At 40.2% G+C, this 26,031-nt stretch overlaps 1 protein-coding gene across 1 annotated transcript; it reads right to left on the reverse strand.

Moving 5' to 3' along the window:
- Positions 1-1,231: 1,231 nt before the first annotated feature.
- On the reverse strand, positions 1,232-25,749 carry RGR (retinal G protein coupled receptor). Its single transcript, XM_026653685.1, has 7 exons — positions 25,671-25,749; positions 20,272-20,428; positions 16,835-16,956; positions 5,705-5,858; positions 4,481-4,598; positions 2,890-3,003; positions 1,232-1,561 (listed from the first exon to the last, which is right to left on the reverse strand). Exons 1-7 carry the CDS (start codon positions 25,747-25,749, stop codon positions 1,418-1,420), a joined length of 888 nt encoding a protein of 295 aa, XP_026509470.1. The 3' UTR covers positions 1,232-1,417.
- Positions 25,750-26,031: the final 282 nt, after the last annotated feature.

A 26,031-nucleotide genomic window follows, 5' to 3' on the forward strand; every position in this document is an offset into this window, starting at 1 on the left:
TTATAGAGCGTTGGTCAACCTTGCACACAATAAATAACAATATTAAGGTTCACCCATCATAGTTTTCAACAAATACTAAAAAAGATACATAAAAACTAAACAGAGAGAGGTGTAGGCACTGCTGAAACTTGTAACCATGCAGGGAGGTAAAGAACACAAGATGAGTTCTGCCACTTGTTGAATGCCACCCCGCCCCTAAAAGATTATCACAATATAATACACAATATTACTTTTAAAATGCACTGAGAGCCAAATTATGAGGTCTTTACTGAGCCAAGTTCCTTTTGAAGCCAGTGTGAATTTGCCTGAGTGATGGCTAATTAAATGCTGGGTAGACCTTAGAATTTGGCCCTAAAAAAACAAAATAAACCTTTGTTCCAGGATGGAAATACATAAGAAAAAAATGTTTCCAAAGAACAAACTCTTGAGGAAAATATACAGCTTTGGCTAATGTTTTATTCTGTAGTAGTGCACCATTCTACCTTTCTGTATTCCACTACTCAACACTCTCTCCCCTCCAATTAATTATGTGTTGGAAATGGCAATTGTGACTGATAAGACTTTTCCTTCCTTAGATTCACAAACTCTGTTACTTTCAATGTTTGGAAACTAACCATGAGCTCTTTCTAAGAATCAATTGGATTTGGGTCTTTATACACACAATATCTCTTTCATTCTAATGTGTCATGAAACCTATTTTTGTAACTAGATCATTCAGAGGTACATCTTGTGATAACAAGCACCATCCAACTGCCAGTTCTCAGTTATGCAGGCACCATGAACAACATGATGAAATACAAAAGTCTTAAATACACACTACTGATCATTCACTTTAATATGAGCCAGTGTCTGCTCTCAGTTATATAAGTGTCTGCTCTCAGTTATATAAGGATGGTAGATTCAGGCCCTAAATTTGCAAACTTCTGTTTTATGTGAAATTAAAAAAATGCAGATGAACAAGTCATTGACACAAACATATGGTATAATTCTGGATATTGCTTTAATCTTTTGGTTACCCAGACATACCATGTGGATAAATAGAGCACAAATTAATACTGGTAGGCCTCACTGGATAACCTAATATCCACAGTTCATTTTCTAAACTTTGATCTTAGTTCAGCAGGAAAAAAATGCTTCACAGCACACAGTTTATTTGCAATGACATATAAAATGAGACTGACAACAACCAACACAGGTTTAAGGCATCTTGTTTGACAAGCAGCTCATGACAGATTGAAAGAGAAACTCAACAGTTATCCACATGACTTTCTTTCAGTATTTCATTGCTTTTAGACCAGGCAGAACCTTTCCAATGTGGAACCACCTTTAATTAAAGTTAGCGTATGTACATGGTTTCCTCTGCTGGTTTTGCTTTCAGTTATGTGTCTGCATTAATTTAGCTTAAAGCCATACTGTGTTACTTAGTTTTGTTATCGACCTCTGCTTTCTCAATCTTCTGTCCTGTAAGGAACTGCCATATTCCTCCTCTGTAGTTTTCATTCCCCAGGGCATAGACAAAGGCATCCACTGTTGGCACTGTCTTGGCAATAATGGCAGGTATCTGTTATAAGATATATACACACAGAGAACAATTTTAATTTCATGTAAAAAATGTAAGTTTCAGCAGAAGTTGAAAGAACAGGACTAACAAATTTGTTAGTCTCTAAGGTGCCACAAGTACTCCTGTTCTTTTTGCGGATACAGACTAACACGGCTGCTACTCTGAAACCTAGCAGAAGTTGAAGTGATGCTACACAAGCCCATTAGGTCCTCACTGCAGTCTAGCCCGGAGAAATGCTTGGTTTGCCCCTTACCAAACAAGTTCCTGCTGGATTATTTTTTAAAAATGAATTTGCTGCTTGTGATGAGTTTTGAGTCAACTGAAGATAAGTCCTTTACCACATGACAGGTACAAGACAGACGATGAAACTTCTTCAAATTGCCCAGCCACTGTTCCCTGACTAGGAGGGGACCACCTCCAAAGTGAGAAATCAGTTCAGTGTCTGTACTTTTGGGATTTTTCAGTTGAGACTGAAAACAAATGCACAATTTGTGGTAGTGAATTTTGTGATGTAGGCACCTATCCAATGTGAAGTCAACTGAGATCACAAACTCATTGTAGGTGGGATACTGAACAATATATGGGATACTGAACTAATATATGGTAGTAATTTTTAGCTACCTGCAACTTTGGATGGATTTTAACCAGTGAGCTACAGATGAAAGGCTTCATATGTTATTACTGAACCCCTGAGCCAGTCAGTTCCCCAAGATAAATTATTTTGATTTTGAAATAGAATGGTAAAATACTTCATGCACATATGCTAAACTCCCATCCTTTTTATATGCCATCTTAGCATCCCCTTCTCGTTTCCTACAAATGTAGAACAGAGAGAATCTAGAGAAAAGGTTTATTTCCTCCAATTCCAGAACAAGTTTTATTCAGAGAGGAGTTCTCTGGGAAAAGTAAGCATTTTAAGAGTGGTTTTACAAATTAAAGATTCACTTAAGAAATGAATGCTCCACACTGGAAAACAATGGGGCCAAAACCAGCTATTTAGAGTAATACCACTTGAACTTAGATGAAAACCTGACCAACCAAATAATACTCAGGTTACAGATCCAGATCCAAAATCAACTATTGAAGCAACAAGTGAAGCTTATTAAATTGTTTTCAATATCTTGTGGCAATCTCACTAATATAATTTTTAATTATTGTCATTACTATACTTAGCTGCTTTTCTTTAAAGATAGTAGATGAATAATAAACTATGTAGAAACCATTTACTTATTTATATATCCTGTGTCAAGCTATTGATTAGTGAAATGATATGCTGTAGGAGTAAGTCAGAAAAAAGCAAGAACAATGTGAGGGCTTTTACAACATACCATTCGGAGTTTTGGAGAGATGAAAGTCACATTTTCAACTGCAGCATAGAAGCATAAAAGGGAGTAGGGGCCCCAGCAAATGACCAGTGTCTTCACTGGTAAACTTGTATTAAACTGAAAAAACAAAACCACACACTCATCTGTTATATAGTAATATGCGGCATTAAACAGACCGGACAGACGCAGTAACCTAATATTCTTTGCTCAAAATTAGTGAAGGATTTTTAAATGGAAGACACACATGTTAGAGACTGTCCTCCTTCTGCTCTCAGCTCTTCCATTGATATTATTTGGATGAAACTGTGTGGAATTGGCTCCCAATGTTTTGGGCTCCCCCTGCTGGGACAGCAGTAGCTATTTGCCTGTGAGTGCTATTCCTAGAGAGCTGACATAGATCATGGGGTGACATAACAAGGTGAAATGTGAAGTGTCCCTTGAAAGCAGCAAGGATGCTAAATAAACAGCTATGTTAATTTCATTTCTACAGAAAACGACAGGGTTTAGGGGGCAACAGGAAACTTGCAAAATGGACAAATCAGTGATGGGATGTGATTTTGTAAGCATCTAAGAGGGTATTACAAATGGGATGAAGCAAATATAACAAATAATACAAAAAATTAAATGAGATCATTGCTATCAAGCCAAAACATATAGTGTTGCCATTGTGTCCATATTTTGTAGGCTTTTCTGTGGTTCTCATGACCATAGTATTTGAGTACCTCACTATTAATGTGTGTGTGTACACATTGAACTGTAGTTTTAATGCCTATACATTTCCTGCAGATTACATAATACCATACACTATTGTACACCATCCTATAATAGGCAAAGACATAAGTTGTCAGACTCTTTCATAAACTCACTGAAAAAAAATGTTGATCTTTGTTAAAGTAATATATTGCTTGTGTACATACCTTCTATCCTACACACTAGTCTGCTAAGGCAAATCTTTGCCTCAAATTTTAACTCTGTTTCTTTTTTTTAAGGAGGCCATGAGAATGAATTTGATAACTGAGGGAGCTCTGTGTGTGAATTAGCCAGTCAAGTGTAAAGCTCACTGACTGTACAGTATGTGCCTAAAAAAAACAAGTTACATAATCACCACATTACATCATCATAAACCTAGTGCTCCAGAACATTTCTGAAGAAACAATTCCTTTGTTTCCACCTCATAAAGATTTCTCATTTACCCTAGCCAAGTGTAAGCAAGTCACATTTATAAAACCAGCCTCCCCTCCTGCCCCCACTTAGAAACTGAGTCCTCCTCATAACGTTTCCTTTGCAGTGTTGTTGGTCTCAGAGAGCTTTGATGTGCTAAGACTTAGTTAAGTAAGTAAGAATGAGCTTTCATGAGCAAAGCTACTCTGGATGATTATCTATATAAAATTAACAAAAAACTCCCTCTATTCTGTTTTACCATGCACTTATTTTAGTGTATAATCTGGGAAGGATTCTGTAGGGAGGGGAGGGGAGGGGTTGTTTCAAAATCTTGGTCAATGATACTGAGGCCAGGAGGGAGAGTGTGTTTTCAGGACTTTATACCTCACATAGGTGATCTTGTTTTGGGGGGAACTTGGGGAAGCTTTCTTACCTTGAACTGTCCACTTTTCTTGAATTTCTGCTCTATAGATTGGTACGCTGTCAGCATGATGAAGATAGGGATCACAAAATTGAAAATGGCCATAGCAAAAAGGAATGTGACGAAATTTCTGGTGGGTAGAGGAAAAAGCCCACATTAATCCTTTTCTGATGTGTTGTTTGTTGTTTATAAAATGTACTAATCAGAGTGTGCTCCAGCACACATGCAATATTTGAAATACTAATTAACAGCCATTCTATATATTACCTTTCTATCAATAAAAGACTGCATAGAAAAGGAAATTTAGACCTCTTGTAATCTTTTCTCAGGCAAAAGCTTTGAAGTATTTATATATTTATGTTTGTAAAAATGCAAAGAAAGGACAGATGCTTTAGGTGCAGCAGACAGGCTTTGAGGCATGTGCTGAAGCTCAATACAGTTGCACTCTGATAGACCAGGAGTGGAAGTGGATTCTGGTAAGAAGAGCTACTCAGGGAAAACACCCCACCCCCTATTTCCTCCTAGTTTAGCTGTAGGGCCTGTTGGCTCAAGAGTTTCAGCTGATATCAGCAAACAGATGGTATTACATAAAGATAATGATAAGAATGATAATGTAATTAATTAATTAATATTGTGATAGTGCCTAGAGTCCCCAGTCAAAGATCAGGACTTGTGCTAGGTACTACATGTGAGTAAAACAAAAAAGTCCCAGTCAGAGTGTTCAGAATCAAAGATCATGACACAATGTATTAGGTGGATAAACAGGAGAGCATGAGGGATATTGTAACACTAGTGGTAGTACAGTCAGTATTTGGCATAGATCACATAGCAGCTGCCTAGGGTGTCGATTTTTGAGGGACGCCTCTGACCCAGCTGCCCTCACACCTGTGAGCTGCACCAATACAGCTTTGGATCCAGCTCTTTGAAAGGTGCCAGAGCCTTTGTGACAGCAGCAGTGAGTGGGATTTGCCATACTAGTGGGTCTCTGGCCCAGCTGCTTCCAGCAGAGGTTTGCTGAGATACTTCACACAGCTGTAACCATGGCTGGGGGCTGAGAGCAACCACACCAGCACATTTCCACCCAATTGCTCTGTCCCAGAAAGATGGGGCATCTAGGGCAGCCGGATGTCTAGTGTCCGCTCTGAAAGATAAGCGTTTGCTATAAAATTCACCTACTGCTGGTCTTGTCACCCATTTCACAGAAAGCTGAGGGAATAATCTAATGGGCCTCCTCACCTGTCTCCTTTGGTGTAGTCCAATGTGCAGCAAGTTCTTAGTGGCTCATAGTCATATTCACCCCACCCCAACAGTGGCATTGCAGACCAAAATGCAGAGAACACCCACACAAATATCACCATTGAGATAGTTGTGCTCCATTGTAGCTTACTTCCTGCAAAGTATAGAAAAACAGAATCTTAAAGCATGAAAAAGGACTTGTAATTTTCCCTTTTCAGGGATAGATCACATAGCAGCTGACTTGGCAGAAATAAGAAATGTTTTTTCCCATTGAATGCAATTATTCAGCCTTTGCTCTCATTTCTATGAAGTTATTGCACCTCCAATGGTTGAAGCCCCTCAACCTTTGGCCTCCTGCCTAAGGGCTAAATCCAGTCCCTATGCCAAGCTTAAGTACCCAGACTTGGCAAAAGGCAGATCCAGTGGTGTTGCTGTAAGGAATCCCTCCAGGGCATAGAGTGGCATTGGAACTACTCTGGCTATTACAGTAGTCCTGCAGTAGCTTATTTCACTCCTTCCCCTTCACTTGGCCCACACCTCCAAGACTTGCTGTGCAATGACATGCAAATGGGGTGCAGTACCCCCCTAAAGGATGTTCAAGTTCTATCCCTCTGCTGTGGAGGGATGAGATTTGACCCTCAGAACAGCACTTGATGGGTCAGGTACTGTCTTCAAGCTATGGATACATGAATGTCCCAAAAGCTGTGGCCAGAAGGAAAATTGCAAGGTGCAATTTGTTGTGCCTCTGTCCTGGCTCTTGCGAAAATTGTAGATCGTACAATCTCTGCTTAGCCCCTTCATGGGTCATTTGCACATTGAGACATGAAAGGTCATAGTGGGTCAAGGACATGGTCTGCTCCAGATGATCTATTCTTGCTTGCCATCAACCCGTCTTTTCCAAGATTACTTTTGTTCCTGGTGTCTGTGTGGGGTTGTGTAGAGCCAGGGTTGTCTAGAATCTGGGTGCAAAATCAAAGAAACTCAGGATATGATCCAAGGTGAGTAGTAATTGGTTTCTGCCATATTTTATTCCCTGAAGCATAGGTGTAGGGACATCAGACTGATTTCAGTGGAATTACACTATCATAAAACTGGAATATCACAGTGATGCATCGGTTCAGGACTTCAGGAAACTACTCTCCTTTTTGGCATGGTCTTATCAGATATCTAGTATGTCACTGCTCAACTTTATACAAAACAGGAGGTACATGTGGTCTTGTAGTTGAAATGTTCTTCCTTTTTTAAAAAAAAATGTTTCTCCACTAAAGAGCTTTTCATGTTTTTTGAAAACAAATTTTAAGAATTTGGTCAGGCTAGATAACTGAAGGAAATAAAGAAGATCCCATACAAATAGAGGGGTCAGGAAGATGAAATGGGATTCAAAAAAATGAGTGCTCACCACAAACTGTTGTTCTGTTCAGAAATGTGACTCAATAAACAAGTAGCCCAAAAAGTTATTTATAGTGGGTCAACGATTCTAGAGCAAATTTGCTCACTTTACAAATTATATTGTTTTCTAATTGCAGACATAACCTGAAGTCATGGGGTTTTTTTTGGTTTGTGCATCATCGCCTATAATAAAGGTTTCACCAGATAAATTATTCTGCCCTCAGAAAGTATAATTGTTCAGCCTGGACTAGAGATGAGTCATGGGAAAATTGATAGAGGTACTTGCCCTTCATAATTTTATAGTAAAAACTGATTAGTCATGCCTTTATACCCAGTCCCATAAAAATAAGAGGAATAGGTTAATAAATTAAATTAATGGTTGGTAAATTTAGACGACTATATAGGAAATATTTCTTCAGAGAAAGCAGGCAGTCTATGGAATTTGCTGCAGTGCAGGTCACTGAGTCAAATACTGTGACTGCATTTAAAAAGGGCTGGATAATTTTCTTACCAAGATTACCATTTATAGTTATACTCATGCTGAGATAAGGATAATCAAATCTCATGCTACAGGGCATAAACTAATCTTTACTGAGACTGGGAAGCAATCTTCTTCTCCCCCTTGAATGAGTAGTGTACAGTTGGCCAGGAACATTATGGGATATTTGCCCCTTTGTTTGAAGAATCAGGAATTGAACACTGCCAGAGGCCTATTATTGGACTTATTATCTCATTTGGTATGGTTAATCTTGAGTTCCTATGTTTTTGTGACACACAGCATTTTGGGAGTGTAAACTGGAGATTGGGGATGTTATTAAGAAAAAATATTACAGTAACCTCCAGCAATGCCCCCCAAACCCCACTGTTAGTGCTTTGAACCATTTCTGTAGCATACTGTAGTACTTTATTTCTATCCTTTCTTCTTTTTTTTTTAAAGACATGTATTGGGCAGGAAGCATTAAAACAGAAGTGGGCAAACTATGGCCCGCAGGCCGGATCTGGACCGCGAGCCGTTTTAAGCCGGCCCGTGAGCTCCCGCTGGGGAGCAGGATCTGGGACTTGCCCCTCTCTGGCGCTCCAGCTGGGGAGCAGGGTTGGGGCCACTCCACGTGGCTCCTAGAAGCCGCGGCATGGCCCCGCTCTGGCTCCTACACATTCCAATGGCCCTAGGGTGACAAGATGTGCTGATTTTATAGGGACAGTCCTGATTTTTGGGTCTTTTTCTTATATAGGCTCCTATTATCCCCTAGAGCCGCCTGGCTGCGCTTCCGTATAGGAGCCGGAGAAGGGACATGCCACTGCTTCTGGGAGCCGCTTGAGGTAAGCGCCGCTCGGAGCCTGCACCCCTGAGCCTCTCCCCATGCCCCAACCCCCCGCCCCAGCCCTGATCCCCTTCCCGCTCTCCAAACCCCTCGATCCCAGCCCAGAGCACCCTCCTGCACCCCAAACCTCTCATCCTCAGCCCCACCCCAGAGCCCGCACCCCCAGCCAGAGCCTGCACCCCTTCCCACACCCCAAACCTCTCATCCCCAGCCCCATCCCAGAGCCTGCACCCCTAGCCAGAGCCTGTACCCCTTCCCGCACCCCTGCCCCAGCCCTGATCCCCCTCCCGCCCTCCAAACCCCTTGGTCACAGCCCGGAGCACCCTCCTACACCCCAAACTCCTCATCCCCAGCCCCACCCCAGAGCCCTCAACCCTAGCCAGAGCCCTCACCCCCCCGCACCCCACTCCCCACCCCAGCCTGGAGCCCCCTCCCGCACCCTGAACTCCTCATTTCTGGCCCCACCCTGGAGCCCTCACCCCCTCCCCTACCCCAACCCCAATTTTGTGAGCTTTCATGGCCCGCCATACAATTTCCATTCCCAGATGTGGCACTTGGGCCAAAAAGTTTGTCCACCTCTGCATTAAAAGGAAGGGAAAAGTGACCTTCAAACTGGTGAAAGTCTGAAGATAGACAAACAATTGCTAACAACACCCAGGCTGGTTTTTGAGGAGCAGTTTAGGATTAGGATTAAGATCAGGATCAGTGTGCTAGCTGATTAGTGCAAAGAAAGGTCCCCAGTCATATAAGTGATGTCTTACTATTATGTTAAAAAGGGTATCCCACATAATTTTCTTAGCCTTTGACAAATTTCACACACCAGAAGTGCATGTGTTTGCAAATGGGAGTTATATGGGACTGGACAATCTTTTCATTTGTTTTTCTCTGTGAGCAAAATTGCTTCCGCATAACCATAATCAATGGAAACAAGATTATCATTTGGCAAGCAAATTCCCACTAATTGTATTTGATGGTAACATGTTTACTGAAAAATGTATTGAGTATATAATTTTTTGTGCAAGTGATAAATATGAAGTGAGTGTGAGTGAAGACCTTGTGTGGAAAAGCTGAGCAATTCTCTCTGGATATTAAAAAAAAACCCCTAACATCAGATGCAACCTGCTCCACTCCAGAGGCAATACATTTGCTGTCCAGAAATACTTTTATGACCCCAAGGAATAATCTTCTCAGGGGTAAGTTCCATCCGAGAGGAGATGGCTCCCTCAGAGACAGGAATACCATTCCAACTTTTCCTTTAGGTTGGTGCTAGAAATGAAAAAGGGTTTAGCAGCTGCTCCCATGACCCCTCCTCACCATTACACCAAGATAGCATTTGAGGTACAAAATGGATACTTTGAGGTATAGAGCGCCTTCAGTAGGAATTGAGAAAGTGCAGCACCTCTCAGATGGGTCAAAGCGCTTTGCAGGATTGGGCCCTACGTGAGAGAGACAACAAAAAGGAAGAGCTCTCTATCAGAGAAACTCAAAACTGGAGGATACTGTTGAAAACTTTGGCTCTAAAGTCTTTTTGCCTCAATTTCCTCATTTGCAAGACAGAATAACCATATTACCGTATGTTACAACAGTATGTTTAATGTTTGTAAAGCACTTAGAGATACTTGGCACTGAATTGGAGCCAAGTGTGGTTCTGTTCTATTATTAAAATAAACTGCACCAGTGAAGTCTCAGCAGATAGGTTAACAACTGAGCTGACATAGAGCTACCTTCTTTTTGGAGGTGGTCACTTCAGAACAGAGATGCCACAATGGCAGGGCAATGTAAATAAAGCTTGCACAGCCACTGCTTGTGCTGTACCTGTTCAGGGCTTAGAGAATTTGGATAGACCTGAAGAATATGATTGACATCTTACCAGAGCATTAAATTCACTTCAGTGATGGTGTTAATTAAAGAAAACAAATTCAAAATCAGTCAAGTTCCCTGGATCTGGTAATGCATTGAGAAAATGAATAAAACTAATTTCAGTGAAAGAATAGACAAAACCACGCTCTCATATCACACTGAAACAATATTATTTCAGGTTTTGGAGATCATATGACAGTGTTGGTACAAAATAATAACTGTTCAATACAGTGTAGATCAGATTATGGCTTTATGCAGAACTTCTTTTCTAGTCTCTTACAATTGCCCAAAGTAGGAATAAAGGCTCTGATTGTGGAAAACAATCACATACCTAAAGGTCATGATGTGCTCAAGTGTTGTGTGAATAGAGATGCTTTCCTGAATCAGGGCCAAAATACTACCAAATCAAAAGGGTAAATGGTAGTGCTTGGACAAAGTGCAAGACAGTAGAGATTCAGACCTACTGAGAATAATCAAATCTTGTGCTCTGGCCTTAACTACTTTGAGGGTCAGAAAGGATATTCTCCCTGTGATGTACAGTAGGACATTGGTATGGGCAGTATGGGGAATTTTTACCATTTGTTTTAGGAATGCTCTATAAAAGAGGGTTGTCTATATATGTTACACAGAAAACTGTGTTAACAGGACATTAAAGTTGCAAAGTGAAGCACTGAAAAGTTAGGAATGCCAGATTTAAGGTGCAATCTTAATTCACGCCCTTGTGCATTAGGATAGTCTTTAATTACATGATCACGTGTGACTTTTTTTCCCACTGGTCTACTGAATTCTTGGAAATTTTAATAACTAAATTCTAAAGAGTACCTACTGAGCATCTGGGAACTGAAATTTTTTCAAACTATTGTAACTTGCTCAAATTTGGGCGGATTCTAACAGAAACCACAAAAGGTACATTCCTGGCTCAAAGACCACCCACCTGCAAATTTTGAGTCCCTGCTCCAAAGTATGAAAGAGCTACAGCTTCTCAAAGAAAAGGTCACCAGAATATTTTAACAAAGGAACTGTTGAAATGGCTGAACTGTTGTGGCTGATATTTTCCAAAACAATTCAGCTTGAGGCAGATACTGCACATGAAAAATTTCAACCAAAATGATTAAAGATTGCCAAAGTTATAAGCAACTGAAAATGGGGTCTTTATAATGGGAAATATCAGGCAACCTTAATAATATGTGGTGCCTATAGTTAGAGTGCCAGTAGATGATGTTCAAAAATATGTAGTAATGTTACTGGGTTTTGCAGGAACTATAAGACTTCTTGTTGTGCACTGCAAAATGGCTTCTTTACATGTAGCTGTTAACAAGGTGTCCTAGGTAAAAGGTTTTTACTCCTTTGATTCTTGTTATGACTATTGAGGGTCCCAAGTCACTTTGGCAAATGGCTGTGAGTAACCTTTCACTGCCTGTTGCAATACAAATGCATGGGGATTTATGTGGAAACTAGAGCTTTTTCAGGGCCTCATAGAGAAACAATGAAATAGCTGCAAGTCTACACAAAAGGAGAATGACAGAGCAGCTAAACTGAATACAATAAGTTAGTAAGGACTGCTTTGGAATTGTTCAGCACTTGCAGCTAGCAGATGAAGACACAATAACTGTCTAATAATTGAATATTGATGTAAAAATCTCATATTTGCTTCTTTTTCCTCTGATTGTTGAAGAGCAATGTAAAATTCGCTCAAATTTTATCCTTTTTTCAAAATCCCTTCTGATTTTGACCCTTTTTCCTCTCTAACAAATATTGATAGAAAATCTTTGCAGATTTTGCCTTTTTTCTCTCTAATTCTCAAGTACTGATATAAAATTCTCTCAGCGTTTGTCTTCCCTCCTCCCTTTTCAAACTGAAATCACATATGGTTTTGAAGAAGAAAACAGTTGGCCTCAATCACTGATTTGGTGTGCTCCTCCCCACAACACTGATCAACTTTCCTATAATATCTGAGAATTAAAGTGTTTTTTCCCTTTTCAGTCATTTGACATATTTGATAATTAGAGTAACTCGTCTCATATTTAATATTCATCAGTGATTCAAGCTCCAGATGGAGCTAACCATTCAGATGTCCACCTGAACTCCATTTCTCACTTGCCAACTTTTTCTTCATCCCCAGGCAATACCCATTCCCACCAGCAACAGAATCTTCTGGAACCTCCTCATTCCAACCTTCCCTCTCATCTCATGCTACAATTCCATCACCAGGGCTTCCTTTTTGAATGGCAAGAGAGTGGGAAATAACTTTCTTTATCACTGCTGAATTTTGATATAGAAATCTCATATTTTGCCCCATTTCTTGCTAATTATTGAATATTGATGGGATATCCCCTCAGAATTTGCCCCTTTTTTCTCTAGTTGTCAAATATACAGATACAATTTCCTCAGGTTTTATCCTTCTTTTGCTAATTTTCAAATATCTATATAAATCCCCTTTGTTTCTCTTCTTTGTGCCTAATTTTAAAAAGTGATATCAAGTCCCCTCATATTTTCCCCGTTTTCTCTAATTATTGAATACCGATATACAACCCCACTCAGATTTTGCATTCCTTCATTCTCCCCTTTTCTTAAACAGCAGCCACTTCTGGTTTTGGAGGGAAAACAGTTGGCCTGAGTCAATACCCTAGAATGGGACTGAAGTTATTAAACACCCCAGACCCTCCCCAATGGTAAGCTTTCTCCTCATGAATGAGAATAACGTTTTTCCTCTTTCAGTCAATAAAAACTGACATGTTTGCAGAGTTTCACCATAGTTAAATTAATCAAGGATAGAAGCTTTCACCCCTCCCTGAGCTGGAAATGTACCCAAATGAAACTGCCCACGTCTAGATGCCTAGTTGAACTCCAGTTCCTCCCACTGCTGCCCACTCCCAACTGCCACAGAATCTTCTTGAACTTAATGGTTCCAGTCTCTCCTCCCTTTTCCTATTAAAGGCATCATCATCAAGCAGGGGCATCTGCTGCCTGTTTGAAAGGCATGCAAATAGGGAATAACTTTCTCTGTAATCAAAATCAAATTATTTGGAATCTCTTCCAGTTTTATCCATTTTATCCCTAACTGTCAAGATAAAATTCCCTTAGGTTTGCTTTTTTTTTTTTTTTTTTTAAATTCCTTCTTAAACTGCAGTCATTTCTCTTGAGTTTTGAGAGAAAACAGTTGCTCTGAGTTGTTACTTTGCGGGGATAGAGGAAGGTGTTAAATTCCTCAAATGTCAACATTCCCCTTACATATGACAATCAAACTGTTTCCTCATTAAGTCATTAAAAATCAACATTTGCAGATTAAAGTTCCTTGATTTATACATAAAAGCTTAGAGCCCTCCTCACATATTGGGGGAAATGGTGATTTGCCACTTCCAGTGCGACAGTTGCCTGGATCCTAATTGATCATTTTGTTCCAGAGGAGGCAGGATGAAGGGGAGTTCGGGGTTCAACTCTAAGGGTAACCCTATACAAGGGTACTCCTACATCAGTTGAAAAGCCCAACTGCATATAACAATCAGATTAATTCAGTTCTATTGCCCTTTTCACCCTAAACTTTAGCGTCCCAAAAGCAGATGATAAATGGTGTGGAATGAAACCCAGTCCCTTCATATCAAGTTTAGCGTTTCCATGACAATGACTATGACAAAGCATGATGAGAGATGTGATTGAATCTGGGCAGCCTTTAGCTCAGGCCATATTCTTTCTGGTGAGCCAAAGATGAAACTGACCACTAACTAGCCTCTAATATACCTTTGTTTATAGGCTAAAAGTAACTTTGCACCCAGGGCCGGCTGCAGTGTTTTTGCCGCCCCAAGCGGCGGGGAAAAAAAAAAAAAGAGGCGCTATCGGCCCTTCGTTCTTCGGCGGCAATTCGGCGGCAGGTCCTTCCCTCCAAGAGGGACCGAGGGACCCGCCGCAGAATTGCTGCCGAAGACCCCAGACGTGCCGCCCCTTTCTGTTGGCCGCCTCAAGCACCTGCTTGCTGCGCTGGTGCCTGGAGCCGGCCTTGTTTGCACCCTTAGTACAGGCATACAATGCACATGGATATCAATGGGAGTTGAAAGAACAGGAATACTTGTGTCACCTTAGAGACTAACAAATTTATTTGATGCCTCTGATGAAGTGGGATCTAGACCACGAAAGCTTATGCTTATGCTCAAATAAATTTGTTAGTCTCTAAGTTGCCACAAGTACTCCTGTTCTTTTTGCGGATACAGACTAACATGGCGGCTACTCTGAAACCTGTCATTATGAATGGGAGTTGAGTGTTTGGATTAATGGCAGGTTGTGATCTGGAGTTTTGATGTATCAGATTTATAGAGATCAGGAACTGTGAACTACTTTTCCTCACAATCAGCATGTGAAATAGTCTTGGAGCACTGGCTTTTAAAACTACTCTGTTCTTCTTTTCCTTTTAATTTGAAATCTTCAGTAAGAGCATTGCTGTTTGGTTATCAGTAAGTAACAATTCAAGCAAAATAAAGGAGTTTATTTGTGCCCTAAGGGTCCATCTGCCTTAGCTTTTAAGATAATACTGCACTGAATGGGTGGGGGGAAAAAGCTTGTGCAACACACTCCACAAAAGAATTAGCCAATACTGCAGAGTGTAAAATGGCTTTCCAAAGCTATAATTATTTTCAGTCCAGCTCTCTTATCAGGTAGGGATGCCGCTGTTCTGTTTCCAAACATATTTCAGTGTCCAAAGGATATTAGTATGCATGCTGCTTATGGCCTTTGCTATCCCAGGGCCTTTGTTTAGGTCTGAAAGGAAAACTTTTCATAGCCTGAGCTGAATTCTTGACAAAAGCTTCAGAACAAAATGATAGCAAACCCTTTTGCAGCTAATGTAGTGGAGTTGTCATAACAAATAGCTCATTGAAAGCTCCACATTTAGTTTTAATATTTGCTGTTTTAATCACAGAAATGCTGGATCTCCAAGGCTTTGTGAATACTAAGATAGCATCTGGCATTGGGAGTGGGGAGTAGAGTGTTAGTGATTTCCCAGTTAACTAGCAGTTCACTTTTTGAAGACATTTCTTTACTAAAGGATCTCTGAAAATAGATGTGCTCATATAATACTGTGCTGTGCTTTAGCACAACAAATAAAGGGCTTGATTCACCCACCAACATAACCAGGGATGCAAGGACCCTGATCACAAAATATCTTTGCGAGGGGTGTGGCAGCAGAAGATGCCAGTCATCTCCAGTCTATGGGGGGACTCATAGCGAGTTTTTGCAATCCCAAAATGGAAAGTGCTGACTAAGTACTGTATGTGGTGTTGCAAAGTAACACGGGAGAAGCATTGATTCAGCATATCCCATGGGCAGGTTTGGCTTCCCCAGCTGCGGACATTCTACAGAGCAACCTCCTGTATGCTTAAGGGGTACAGGTCAGTGTTAGGGTTAGGTGGCTAGCCAAATAGTTCAGATTATGGAATTTCCACAGGAATTTCCATTTGCAATTTCTTGCTAGCCAAAAGACCTTTGAAGTCTGGGAAATGAAGATTCATATTTTCATGGGTTTTTCCCCTAGCTTTTTTATTTTTAAAAGAAAACAGGGCTTCACCTCCTCTTGAGCGCCACTCAGTGCAGAATATGAAGGTGGCTTTAAATTGCACCCCTCTCCATTGAATAAAGGGGCTGTCTGGAAGGCAGTTTGGCTCCCAGCACAAATTATATCAACCTCTGGGTAGTTCTGTCTCCTCTGAGACCATATTACACAAGTCTGTACACATTAAAACTGAAATCTTATGCATGCACGCACAAATTTAATGGGATCCTGGGAGATGGTCCAATTCAATGGAAATTTCCACTCATTTTACATATGCACACGAGCACAGTGCCCATAGAACATTGGTAGATAGTTTTATAATTAAAGCTAGGTCACATCCCGTTATCTTAGCCAATTCAGAACCAATTTTTATAAGACCACAAAAAGGTATTTCTGTGCTCAGAAGTATTTAGACTCCTAATGTTCATTGATATCTCTGCCAAATATTATGTTTCCATCATTTCCATCTAAGGTTCTAGAACTAGTATAAAAAAAGTTGCAACATTTTTTTTAGCAGGAAAACAGCATTTCCTCCACTCTGTCAATTCTTAAAAATGATACAAGAATTTTTGTTGAAGCTCTTGGGAAAACTTTGTTCTCTGACTGAGAGCAAATGTATTACATGTCAGTAAAAAAGGGGAAACTTGAGAAAGCTGCACGAAAATAACTCTTTAGAACATAAGCGCTTGGGCCATCTTAATATAGGTTTCATATTCTGCATATAATACATTCTACCTATTTTTGATATGGGCCCAGATCCTGCAATTGTATGTGTGCAGAGCCTAATTGCAATCAATGGGGCACCACCCAGGCATCATACAGATCAGATTGATATTTTATTTAGCCACATCTTAGACACATTTTAAAAGAATTTTTAAATAGTTTTAAACATTTGTTGGTGTATATTTATATTTTTGTAATGTTTTCATACTATTGCAGTTAGAGATTTTTGCATCTAAACTAGTCCTATTTTAAAACGAAAAATCAAAACAATGGCGCTATGTAAATTGTAGAACTTACTGGTACAATAATGGTGATATCGGTCCCAGGCAACTGCAGCAGAGGAGCTAATGCTTGCCAGTGCTGTCACAAAGCCCTGAAATCCATGAATCTGACAACCGTCAGAGCCGTAAGGCCAGTACCTGCAAACAAATAAGGAAACCATTCAAAATGTAATAGAAGTAGGTGAAGACATCTTTGGTAATTGAAATAATTCAGAAAAAAAATTCAATATATAATTGTTTTCCTGTTTTGAAATGTGTAAATGCTATTACAGTGTGGTCATTATTAAACAGTCTATATTTGCCAGTAGTTACCACACAGTTGTGTCTGATATAATACATTTTGTCTCTGTATTGAAAATGGAAACCACCTGTTGTTGGTATATTGGTGAATGCTGATTTCGTAAGCTAACAATCTACATATCATTCAATTATACAACTTTAAAATATATATGCACTGAGTGTGGATAACTTGTCAATATATTAATTTAAGCCCATTTAGTAAAGTTTATACAAAAATAAATGGAAACCAGTTACAAAAGCTTTGTCATGAAGTGAAAGGAAATGCAGTAGAGCCTCATTAAATGGTAATTTGCTAATTTGTACACAAAGCATAATGGTCCACCTCACAAAGATTTTTTAGGGCTACATTTTAATCTCAGTGTTCACCAATCCTGTGTTTTTGTGGGTGTAAAACTGTAGGCAGAGTTGAAGTCACCTGGTGATGTCCCTTTCTATGTACTCGTATGACCCCTAACACCATAGAATGAGACTGTGGTACTAAATATGTTTCTAAATCCATGTTTGAGTACTCAAATAGGAGTGGCCTGACTTTCTGAGATATTAAACAACTCAGGTCCCATTTAAATTAATGGGAACTGTAAATGCTCAGCAGCTTTGCAAAGAGGCTCTTTCTATTTAGGTGCATAAATATGTATTTAAGAGCCTGACTTTAGGTACCCCAGTTGGAAATCAAGCACTCAACTGACCATCCAAGTGACAGCAACTGAAGGCACAAAATTGTGTCTGCAAATATTTGTGCTCACAATTTGTGGATGCAAAAAGGATTGTCGGCTTTTGCAACTATAGTTTTTAATATGGGAGTTTTAATATTGGGGATGCAAACCTTGTACCAGTTAGGAAAGGGTTAAGCAGCTGCGCTGGGCCCAGGCAGCTTCATCCCACCACACTTGCAAAGCAGTTCTAAAGGGGAGCAGGCCAGCTCAGTAAAGCAGCAGACTGTAGAGATGAGCTGACCTACATTCTGAGCTCCTGGGAAGGAGCTCCACAGGAACTTCTGTGCCCCAAGGCCTGACTGTAGCGTGGCCAAATGCAAAGGGAAGAGGCTTGAGATTTATAGAAAATCTGAAAATATCTTTGATTTCCACTTATTTGATGTCTTTACCCATTGGAAAAGAGGGAATGGGTAGGAAGTAATCCAGGGAGGCAGCAGTATGGCACTTTGGTAGTGCAGGACGTAGCTGTCTACACTGGGCCCTGGATTGGAACCTGGTGGGGAGGGTGTGCCTGGGTTCCCCTACCAACCCCTAAGGGGTGTCAAAGGCAGATGTGGACCCGGTACGGGGAGTCTTGGGTAGAGAAGGCCCAGAAGGACAATACCCCAAGATCTCAACCCGGGGGAGGCCCAGAGACAATCACCTAACCCAGAAGGCTACCCTGTTGATGGGGTCATTGTATACCCTGAAAGGGATGGACATGAAACATGTGACCTGGCCAGAGGACATGAGTCACAGAAGGGCCAGATCACAGCAGGACCAGAGAGGCTGTCAACAGAGGTGCCAGGAAGGAAGAGGACCTGTTGTACCCTGCCTGACCACTGGTGAGTGGACCCCTTCAGAGTCTTATTTATATAACAATAGTGCCTGGGAGCTCCAGTCATGGACCAGGACCCCACTGTGCTAGATGCTATAGAATCACGGAACAAAAAGATGGTCCCAGCCCCAAAGAGCTTACAATCTAACCATCAGTTCCATTACTTTTATAAGTATTATATTACTGTATTGTGAAGTAAAATTAAAATTAAACTGCAGTTTTTTAAAGGAATGAACCATGTACATTTTTTGATACTGTCTTTTATTTTTAGGCTCCAATTCCAATTCTATTGATTTCAATGGGATTCATGTACATACTTAAAATTAAATATGTGCTTAAGAACTGCTTGCAATAGGGATGGACTTAAAAACATATTTAAGTGCTTTCCTGAACTGTGGACCTTATTGTGCCTGTTCATTTACTTGGTTAGTTTGCAAAATTCAGTTACTCACATTAATAGAGAGGGGTAAATTATAACTAGGGATCCTGTTTTCTGTGATTAAACCCCCAAATTCTCAGATTAAAAAAGCCCCATAAAAATCTACATTTTTCTGTGATTAAAATGAAATGCTGAACTGCAGTTTCCTTAGCCACAATATATGTAGGTATCAGTTGCACACAATGTTTTACTGATATATGGTAGAACCCCATTTATCTGAGCCGACATTATCCGGCTCTCCATATTAACTGAACCTGGGGCTGGGGCTGACAGAGGCCGGGGCTCTGGCTGTCAGCCCCGGATGGCCAGGGCTGTCAGTCCCAGGCAGCTGGTGGTTCGGATAATACGGAAAGCTGGATAATGGAGGCTCGGATAAACGGGGTTCTACTGTATATATTTTTACTTTTTCACAAAATGTATAAACTAGCGATTCTCAGTAAAAACTCAAATTCTGTGTTTTTCCATGGCAAACAGATTTCTAGGATCCCTTATTATAACATATTTATTTGAAGAATTTAGCTCTTTTCTATTTGAGTTGTTTATTGTTCACGCTTTTAAAATATGCTCATGAAATTATTTAATAGATGTTTTATGTGAACATATTTGAGATTCTGGATTGCCTGTGAGACTCTTAGTTGCTGTGACTATTCATTTGCTGTGTAATTGATCACCTATAGTTGCATGGTATTCTGTTCCCTGATTGAATTACTGACACTTACGTAAAAGAGAGAGGCTTAACAGGTCATAACTGGTTTGAACCTCCATGAAAACAGATTTTTTTTACCAACTTTTTTGAAACAAAAATGCCCTCATGCAAGTGTTTAGGGAAACCTCATAGATAGGGTCACAAATAACTTTAGAGCAAATTTGGTTATCGGTGATCTGACTGGCAGTGCTAAGAGCTACTCTTTAATTTGCATGGAGAAAACACTAAGGCCCAGATCCACAAAGGTACTTAGGCTCCTAACTTCAGTGAACGTTAGGATCCTAAATAACTTTGTGAATCTTGGCCTAAGTACTGAATCTAATTTCATAGTTTTTAAGATACACAAAGATGGTTAGATAGTGCAGTAGAAATGGGTTCATTAGATTAAGCTATTAGGTTTAGAATTATTTGTTTTTGATGTAGTCCTCTTGAGTTAAAAAAGAAAATTACATGAGAAGAAAGTGTAAGATGTAGATACCTCAGGAAGCTGGAAAAAGCAGCAATGAATGCATTGATGCAGATCCCACAATCAGCCAACGCAAGATTGAGAACCAGGAAGTTACTGGGAGTTCGGAGTTCTTTGATTTTGCGAAAAGAAATGATTGTCAAGCCATTCAGACAGAACCCAAGCAGAGCTGAAAAACATCATCATTTTGGCTAAAATCAACTGAAATGGGAAACACAATGAACACCATTGTTTTCTGTAATGAGACAGAAATAATTGCTATGAAAACGTATACACAATAAACAACTGGTGACCCATAAATATCGTATTGGTCAACACAAATAAGCAACAAAAGGATTTTCAAGGGGAGAAGACATGGATGACAACTGAAGCCATGTCTCTAGCTGCACAATGGTGTCACGGGTGTGATTGCTCATATGAAGCACAAACTATTTTCGTACATATTTCTGTATTTCATTCTTCCCTCTCTAGGCAGAACTTTTTTACCAGGTTCCATATAGCGATCCATGAGCCAGAATAACGGAGGTCAAAGGGACAGTTTTAGGGGGACCAGCCCTCGACATACATCTTTGGGCTTATCTACAGTGACTGCCATACTTCTCTGGGCTTGTCTTTACTAAAAAATAGGTCATGTTTAACATCAGTTTTTCTCCCATAACAACTATAACATGCCTTGTATCTAAACACAAAAGTTTCTCAATTGTGTCTCAGTCAGCCTGACTATATTGGACTTCTCCCAAAGATTAACCTTGACAGAGCCTGAATTGTCAGCTCAATCTTGTTGTTGCCCTTCCTCAATGGATTATATATGGCAAGTAATAATCTAATTATAAAAAAAAATCATTGGTGGATGTCAAAACCAAGTTATTCTGTTTCCTAAGGGAGTGGCTTCTGGACAAACAAGACAGAGCACTTAATCAGGTTACCTTTGAAATCAATTCCCCACAAAGTTTAAAATCAGAAGCTGGCTGCAGTTTACTGCCCTCTCCAATTAGCCTGAATTTTTTTAACAATGATATAATTGTTTCCTTACTTGGCACCACTCATATTAAAATTTCAAATGCCTGATGCCACCAAATCTAACTCATATAATACATAGCACATCTTTCTTTTTTTCTAAAGAGAAATGGAACAACACTTAAAAAAATCTGTATGGAATAACACTTAAAAATCCTTATCACCTGATTCCTTAAAATAGTAAACTTACTTGCACCAACTGTCTCGATAGTGCCATTATACAGACTAGACAGTTCTGCATTGTACTAATTTAATTGTCCTAATCAATGGTGGCATAATCTTACTAACAGTAACCCTGAGATCTATATTCTATTGCAAAAATAGATACCAGAAATATTTCAAAAAAGAAATATACCCAATGCTCTTTTTTTTGCTTGATCTGTAGCAATAGCCAGGGGGGAGGATTCGATTTCTCCTGCATCTCTCAGTTTTCCCCTCAGCAGCTTACCTTCCACCAGTAGGGCAGTGCCAATACCAACCATCTCTAGTTCAGTGAAGCCTTCGGGGAAAGGGTTTGAAGGAACCATATTTGCAATAATAAAACTAATTAGCCCAAGCTTTACGTCTTGCTAGCAAACACTTGTCAGCCTTTTTCATGGATTCCCTGTACCAGAAGCCCAAAGCAGCTTTCTTCTTAAAGGGCTAGTTCTTGTGCGCACTTACATTATGTTAAAAAAAAAAAAGCTTTGAGTTTTCAGTTCAAACACTGCAATCCTGTCCAATTAGTGATGTGAATGAAAACAGACACGTTCTCCATCCTGTCTGCTAACTGAATTGGCAGACCGGGGGTGGCTGGGAGGGGGGAAGGAAAGGAAAGCTTTCATTGCACTTACAACAACGTCTTTGTAAAGATATTAACCCTTTCTTATTTAAAATTATTTAGTTTTATAATTGATTCTACACATTTAATTTTTGTCCAGGAAGATAATAACTATAAAGTAGTACTCCAATGTACTTTAGTGACCTGCAAAACAACCAAGAATGCTGTCCAAAACAGTGTATAAAAATATTGAGCTGTCACAACTTCATAGAATCATAGGACTGGAAGGGACGGCGAGAGGTCATCTAGTCCAGTCTCCTGCACTCATGGCAGGACTAAGTATTATCTCGACCATCCCTGACAGGTGTTTGTCTAAACTGCTCTTAAAAATATCCAATGATGGAGATTCCACATCTTCCCTGGGCAATTTATTCCAGTGCTTAATCACCCTGACAGTAAGTTTTTCTTAATGTCCAACCTAAACCGCCCATGCTGCAATTTAAGTCCATTGCTTCTTGTCCTATTCTCAGAGGTTAAAGAAAACAACTTTTCTCCCTCCTCCTTGTAACAACCTTTTATGTACTTGAAAACTGTTAGCATGTTGCCTCTCAGTCTTCTCTTCTCCAGACTAAACAAACCCATTTTTTTCAATCTTCCCTCATAGGTCACGTTTTCTAGACCGTTAATCATTTTTGTTGTTCTTCTCTGAACTTTCTCCAATTTGCCCACTCTTTCCTGAAATGTGGTGCCCAGAACTGGACATAATACTCCAGTTGAGGCCTAATCAGTGTGGAGTAGAGCGGAAGAATTACTTCTCGTGTCTTGCTTACAATACTCCTGCTAATACAGCCCAGAACAATGTTTGCTTTTTTTTTGCAAAATTGTTACACTGTTAATTCGTATTTAGCTTATGATCCATTATAACCCCCAGATCCCTTTCTGCAGTCTCCCCTTTTCAGTTGTGTTTACTCAAATAAATTTAATCAAATTAGGTCATAATTTTTTAAAACCTTAGCATGTGTGAAGGTCTGTTTTCATGAAATTCGTATTTTATTTGGGTTTTGGTCACCAAATGTTTGTCTCTGTGGATTGCATGGAGTAATACACATATACGCTCTTTAGATATGTGTGTTTTATCACAGATATATGACAAGGTCGCTAAAATGAATTTGCATTGCAATGGAGAGCTCTGATTCCTTTGTAGCATCTACCATGATAAAAGTGATTGTTATAAAAATTCTTAGTGGTATATAGGCCAAAAGTGAAACCCTAGATCTGAACCTGCAGAGTTCAGATCCAACTTTAGGTAATCTGTTAAATACATATGCTTCTGAACACTCATTGAGATGCCAGTGGTTTAACAGTTAAAACTACTAACTGGTTAATTTAGCAACCACCATAAGAGAATTAAGGCATTAGACTAGAATTGAAGAAAAATACATATAATAAATAGGGACAAGCAGGCATAGATAAAAATAAGAGCCAACCCAAGTCTTTTCTCAGAACTTGAACCAAACATTTGTGAGGTCATAAAATATTTCTTATTTTTGTATATTGCTTCACTTTTTGGTTCAAAGCAGACTTCAAGACCCAGTCTCTGGAGTGTAAGCCAAAAAGACAGAGGCTACATCTACACTACCCGCCTGAATCGGTGGGTAGAAATCGATCTCTCGGGGATCGAATTATCGTGTCTCGTTGGGACGCGACAATTGATCCCCGAATCGACGCTTGTACTCCAGCAGCGGAGGTAGGAGTAAGCGCCGTCGACGGGGGAGCCGCGGAGGTTGATTTGCCGCCATCCTCACAGCGGGGTAAGTCGGCTCCGATACGTCGAATTCAGCTACGCTATTCGCTTAGCTGAATTTGTGTATCTTAAATCGACCCCCCCCTCCCCCGTAGTGAGGACGTAGCCAGAGAGTGCTGGCCAGAAGAGTCTTGTCCTCTGAAGTGTGATCAGAAAGCAAAGGCTACTGTAGGCCAGAAGAAAAAGACCTGCACTCTGTCCCCCATACCAGATTACAAGTAGCAGGAAGAAGCCAGTCACATGAAGGGACATGGTGCTTAGGCAAGTAACAGCCAGAGACCGGAGCTAAGAGGGGTAAATATGGGCTGCAGGCAGATGATTTAGAGGAAAAGAGAACAGAATGTCGAAGTGGGGGAGACTGGAAGGCCAGTCAGCAGGTAGTTGGGGAAAGGCTTTTTCAGCTTGAATAGAAGATGTTGAACAGTCATCTCCTGTGACAAGTAATTCTATACTGTCCCACTCAGCTCCAAACCCTTTCTATACCCCCAGTTGCAAGTGTCCTTACCTTACACCTACTTCTTGGTTTTCCAGTTGTGAAGAATTCATTCATGCAGTGGCCCACAGAACCTAAGGTCAGCCTTAACATGGGCCTCTGGCTAAAGGTGGCCCTAAACCCTCTGTCTCTTCAGTCCATGTTGCAGAGATGGACTCTTAAATCCTCAGTCCTTTTTCTTCTAGCAGCGGAAGCTCTCTTTACTCCCTGTGCTCTGAGGATAGGCTCCTAAGGCATGAAACTCTTCTGGCCAGCTTGTGTGGGTGGATATATTTCGGATTCAAAGTCAGGGGGGCCTGGCAGGTGTGACTGTTCTCTCTTTGCTGGCACTGGGCCCTGTCAGTCCAGAGAATTGCATCTGGAATATTGGGGTTTTTTTTCCTTCCCATATTCCTGAGGATGAGCTATAGAACAAAGGCTTTTTCCTTCTTGATGGCACTTATGGCGGGTCTCCTTGAATGCTGCCAGGACCTCAGACCCAGTGCATGGTTCTAGGAGGGAGATGAGAGTGGGACCCTAAAGTGAGAAGCCTGCACAGCTGCATACTTTGCATGGGTTAGAGCTGGCCGTGAACAAGGTTCAGCAGTCAGCATTTGGGGATGGCTACATGAATAGACTTTGATAGATCCCAAAATACATATAAATTAACAATTTAATTATGGTCAGAAGAAAATGTGTATGTTCTCACAAGAGCAGCCTGTGGATCAACAGACCATCTTGGCTAAGTTGAGTCTGTTCTACCTGGAGCCCAATTCTTAATAGTGTTCAAGCTTTTGAGTCTCATGCAGCTATATTTCTGTTCCCTAGATTTACCAAAAAGCTATTAATGAAAACTACACCAAATCAGTCTGAATGTATTGAAAGTTATAAGACTAAATTTTGACTTCTCTGATTATAAAATGTCCACCACATCAAACAAAATATGAATGCTAAATATTAGCTTGGTATCCTGAATCTGTTCAGCATCCCTTCCCTAAGGAAAATATAACAACACTTAAAAAATCAATAACAAAAATTGCATCCCCTTTGCCCACAGTCAATTTCTTTCTAAAAAAGGCAAAATACAAGCACTGGCTCTCTCAATAATGTAGTTACATAAACAAAAGAGTTCTACGTTGCAAGCAACCTCCGCCCCACCTATCGTCTTATTTTAATTATCAAAACTACTGATAATGTAGCCATAGAAACAACAGCAACCCTGAAGTCTATGTTGCTGTATTGCAAATGCTTCTCTTTGCTCAAATTTTGAATTGTATTTCGCAAACCCCATTTTTGCTAGATTTTCAAGAATAACAATGGAGAAAGGATCTGATTTCTTAACATTCCCCCCAGCTTACCTTCTACCAGCAGAGCAGTGCCAATGCCAAACACCTCTAATTCAGTGAAGCCTTCAGGCAAAGGATATGAAGTGACCATACTTGCAATAATAATGCCACCTAGTTTGGGCTCTGTACCCCACCACCTAACAGTTTATCAGCCTCTTCCCCTGATTCCCCTTTTCCAGTAGCCCAAGGCAGCTTCCTTCTTAAAGAGCCAGTTCACGTGCAGACACATGCAAGTTATTATGTAAAAGCTTTGGGGTTTTAGTTCAACACTGCAATCTCTACAAGAATGCCATTAATGATGTGCATAAAGCACCCCCGCTCCGCAAATCGTATTTGCAGACCATAGCAAAAGGAAAGCATTCATTGCATTTAC

The sequence above is a fragment of the Terrapene carolina genome, unplaced genomic scaffold (assembly GCF_002925995.2).
Source record: "Terrapene carolina triunguis isolate 2854851 unplaced genomic scaffold, T_m_triunguis-2.0 Scaffold146, whole genome shotgun sequence".
NCBI lineage: Eukaryota > Metazoa > Chordata > Testudines > Emydidae > Terrapene > Terrapene triunguis.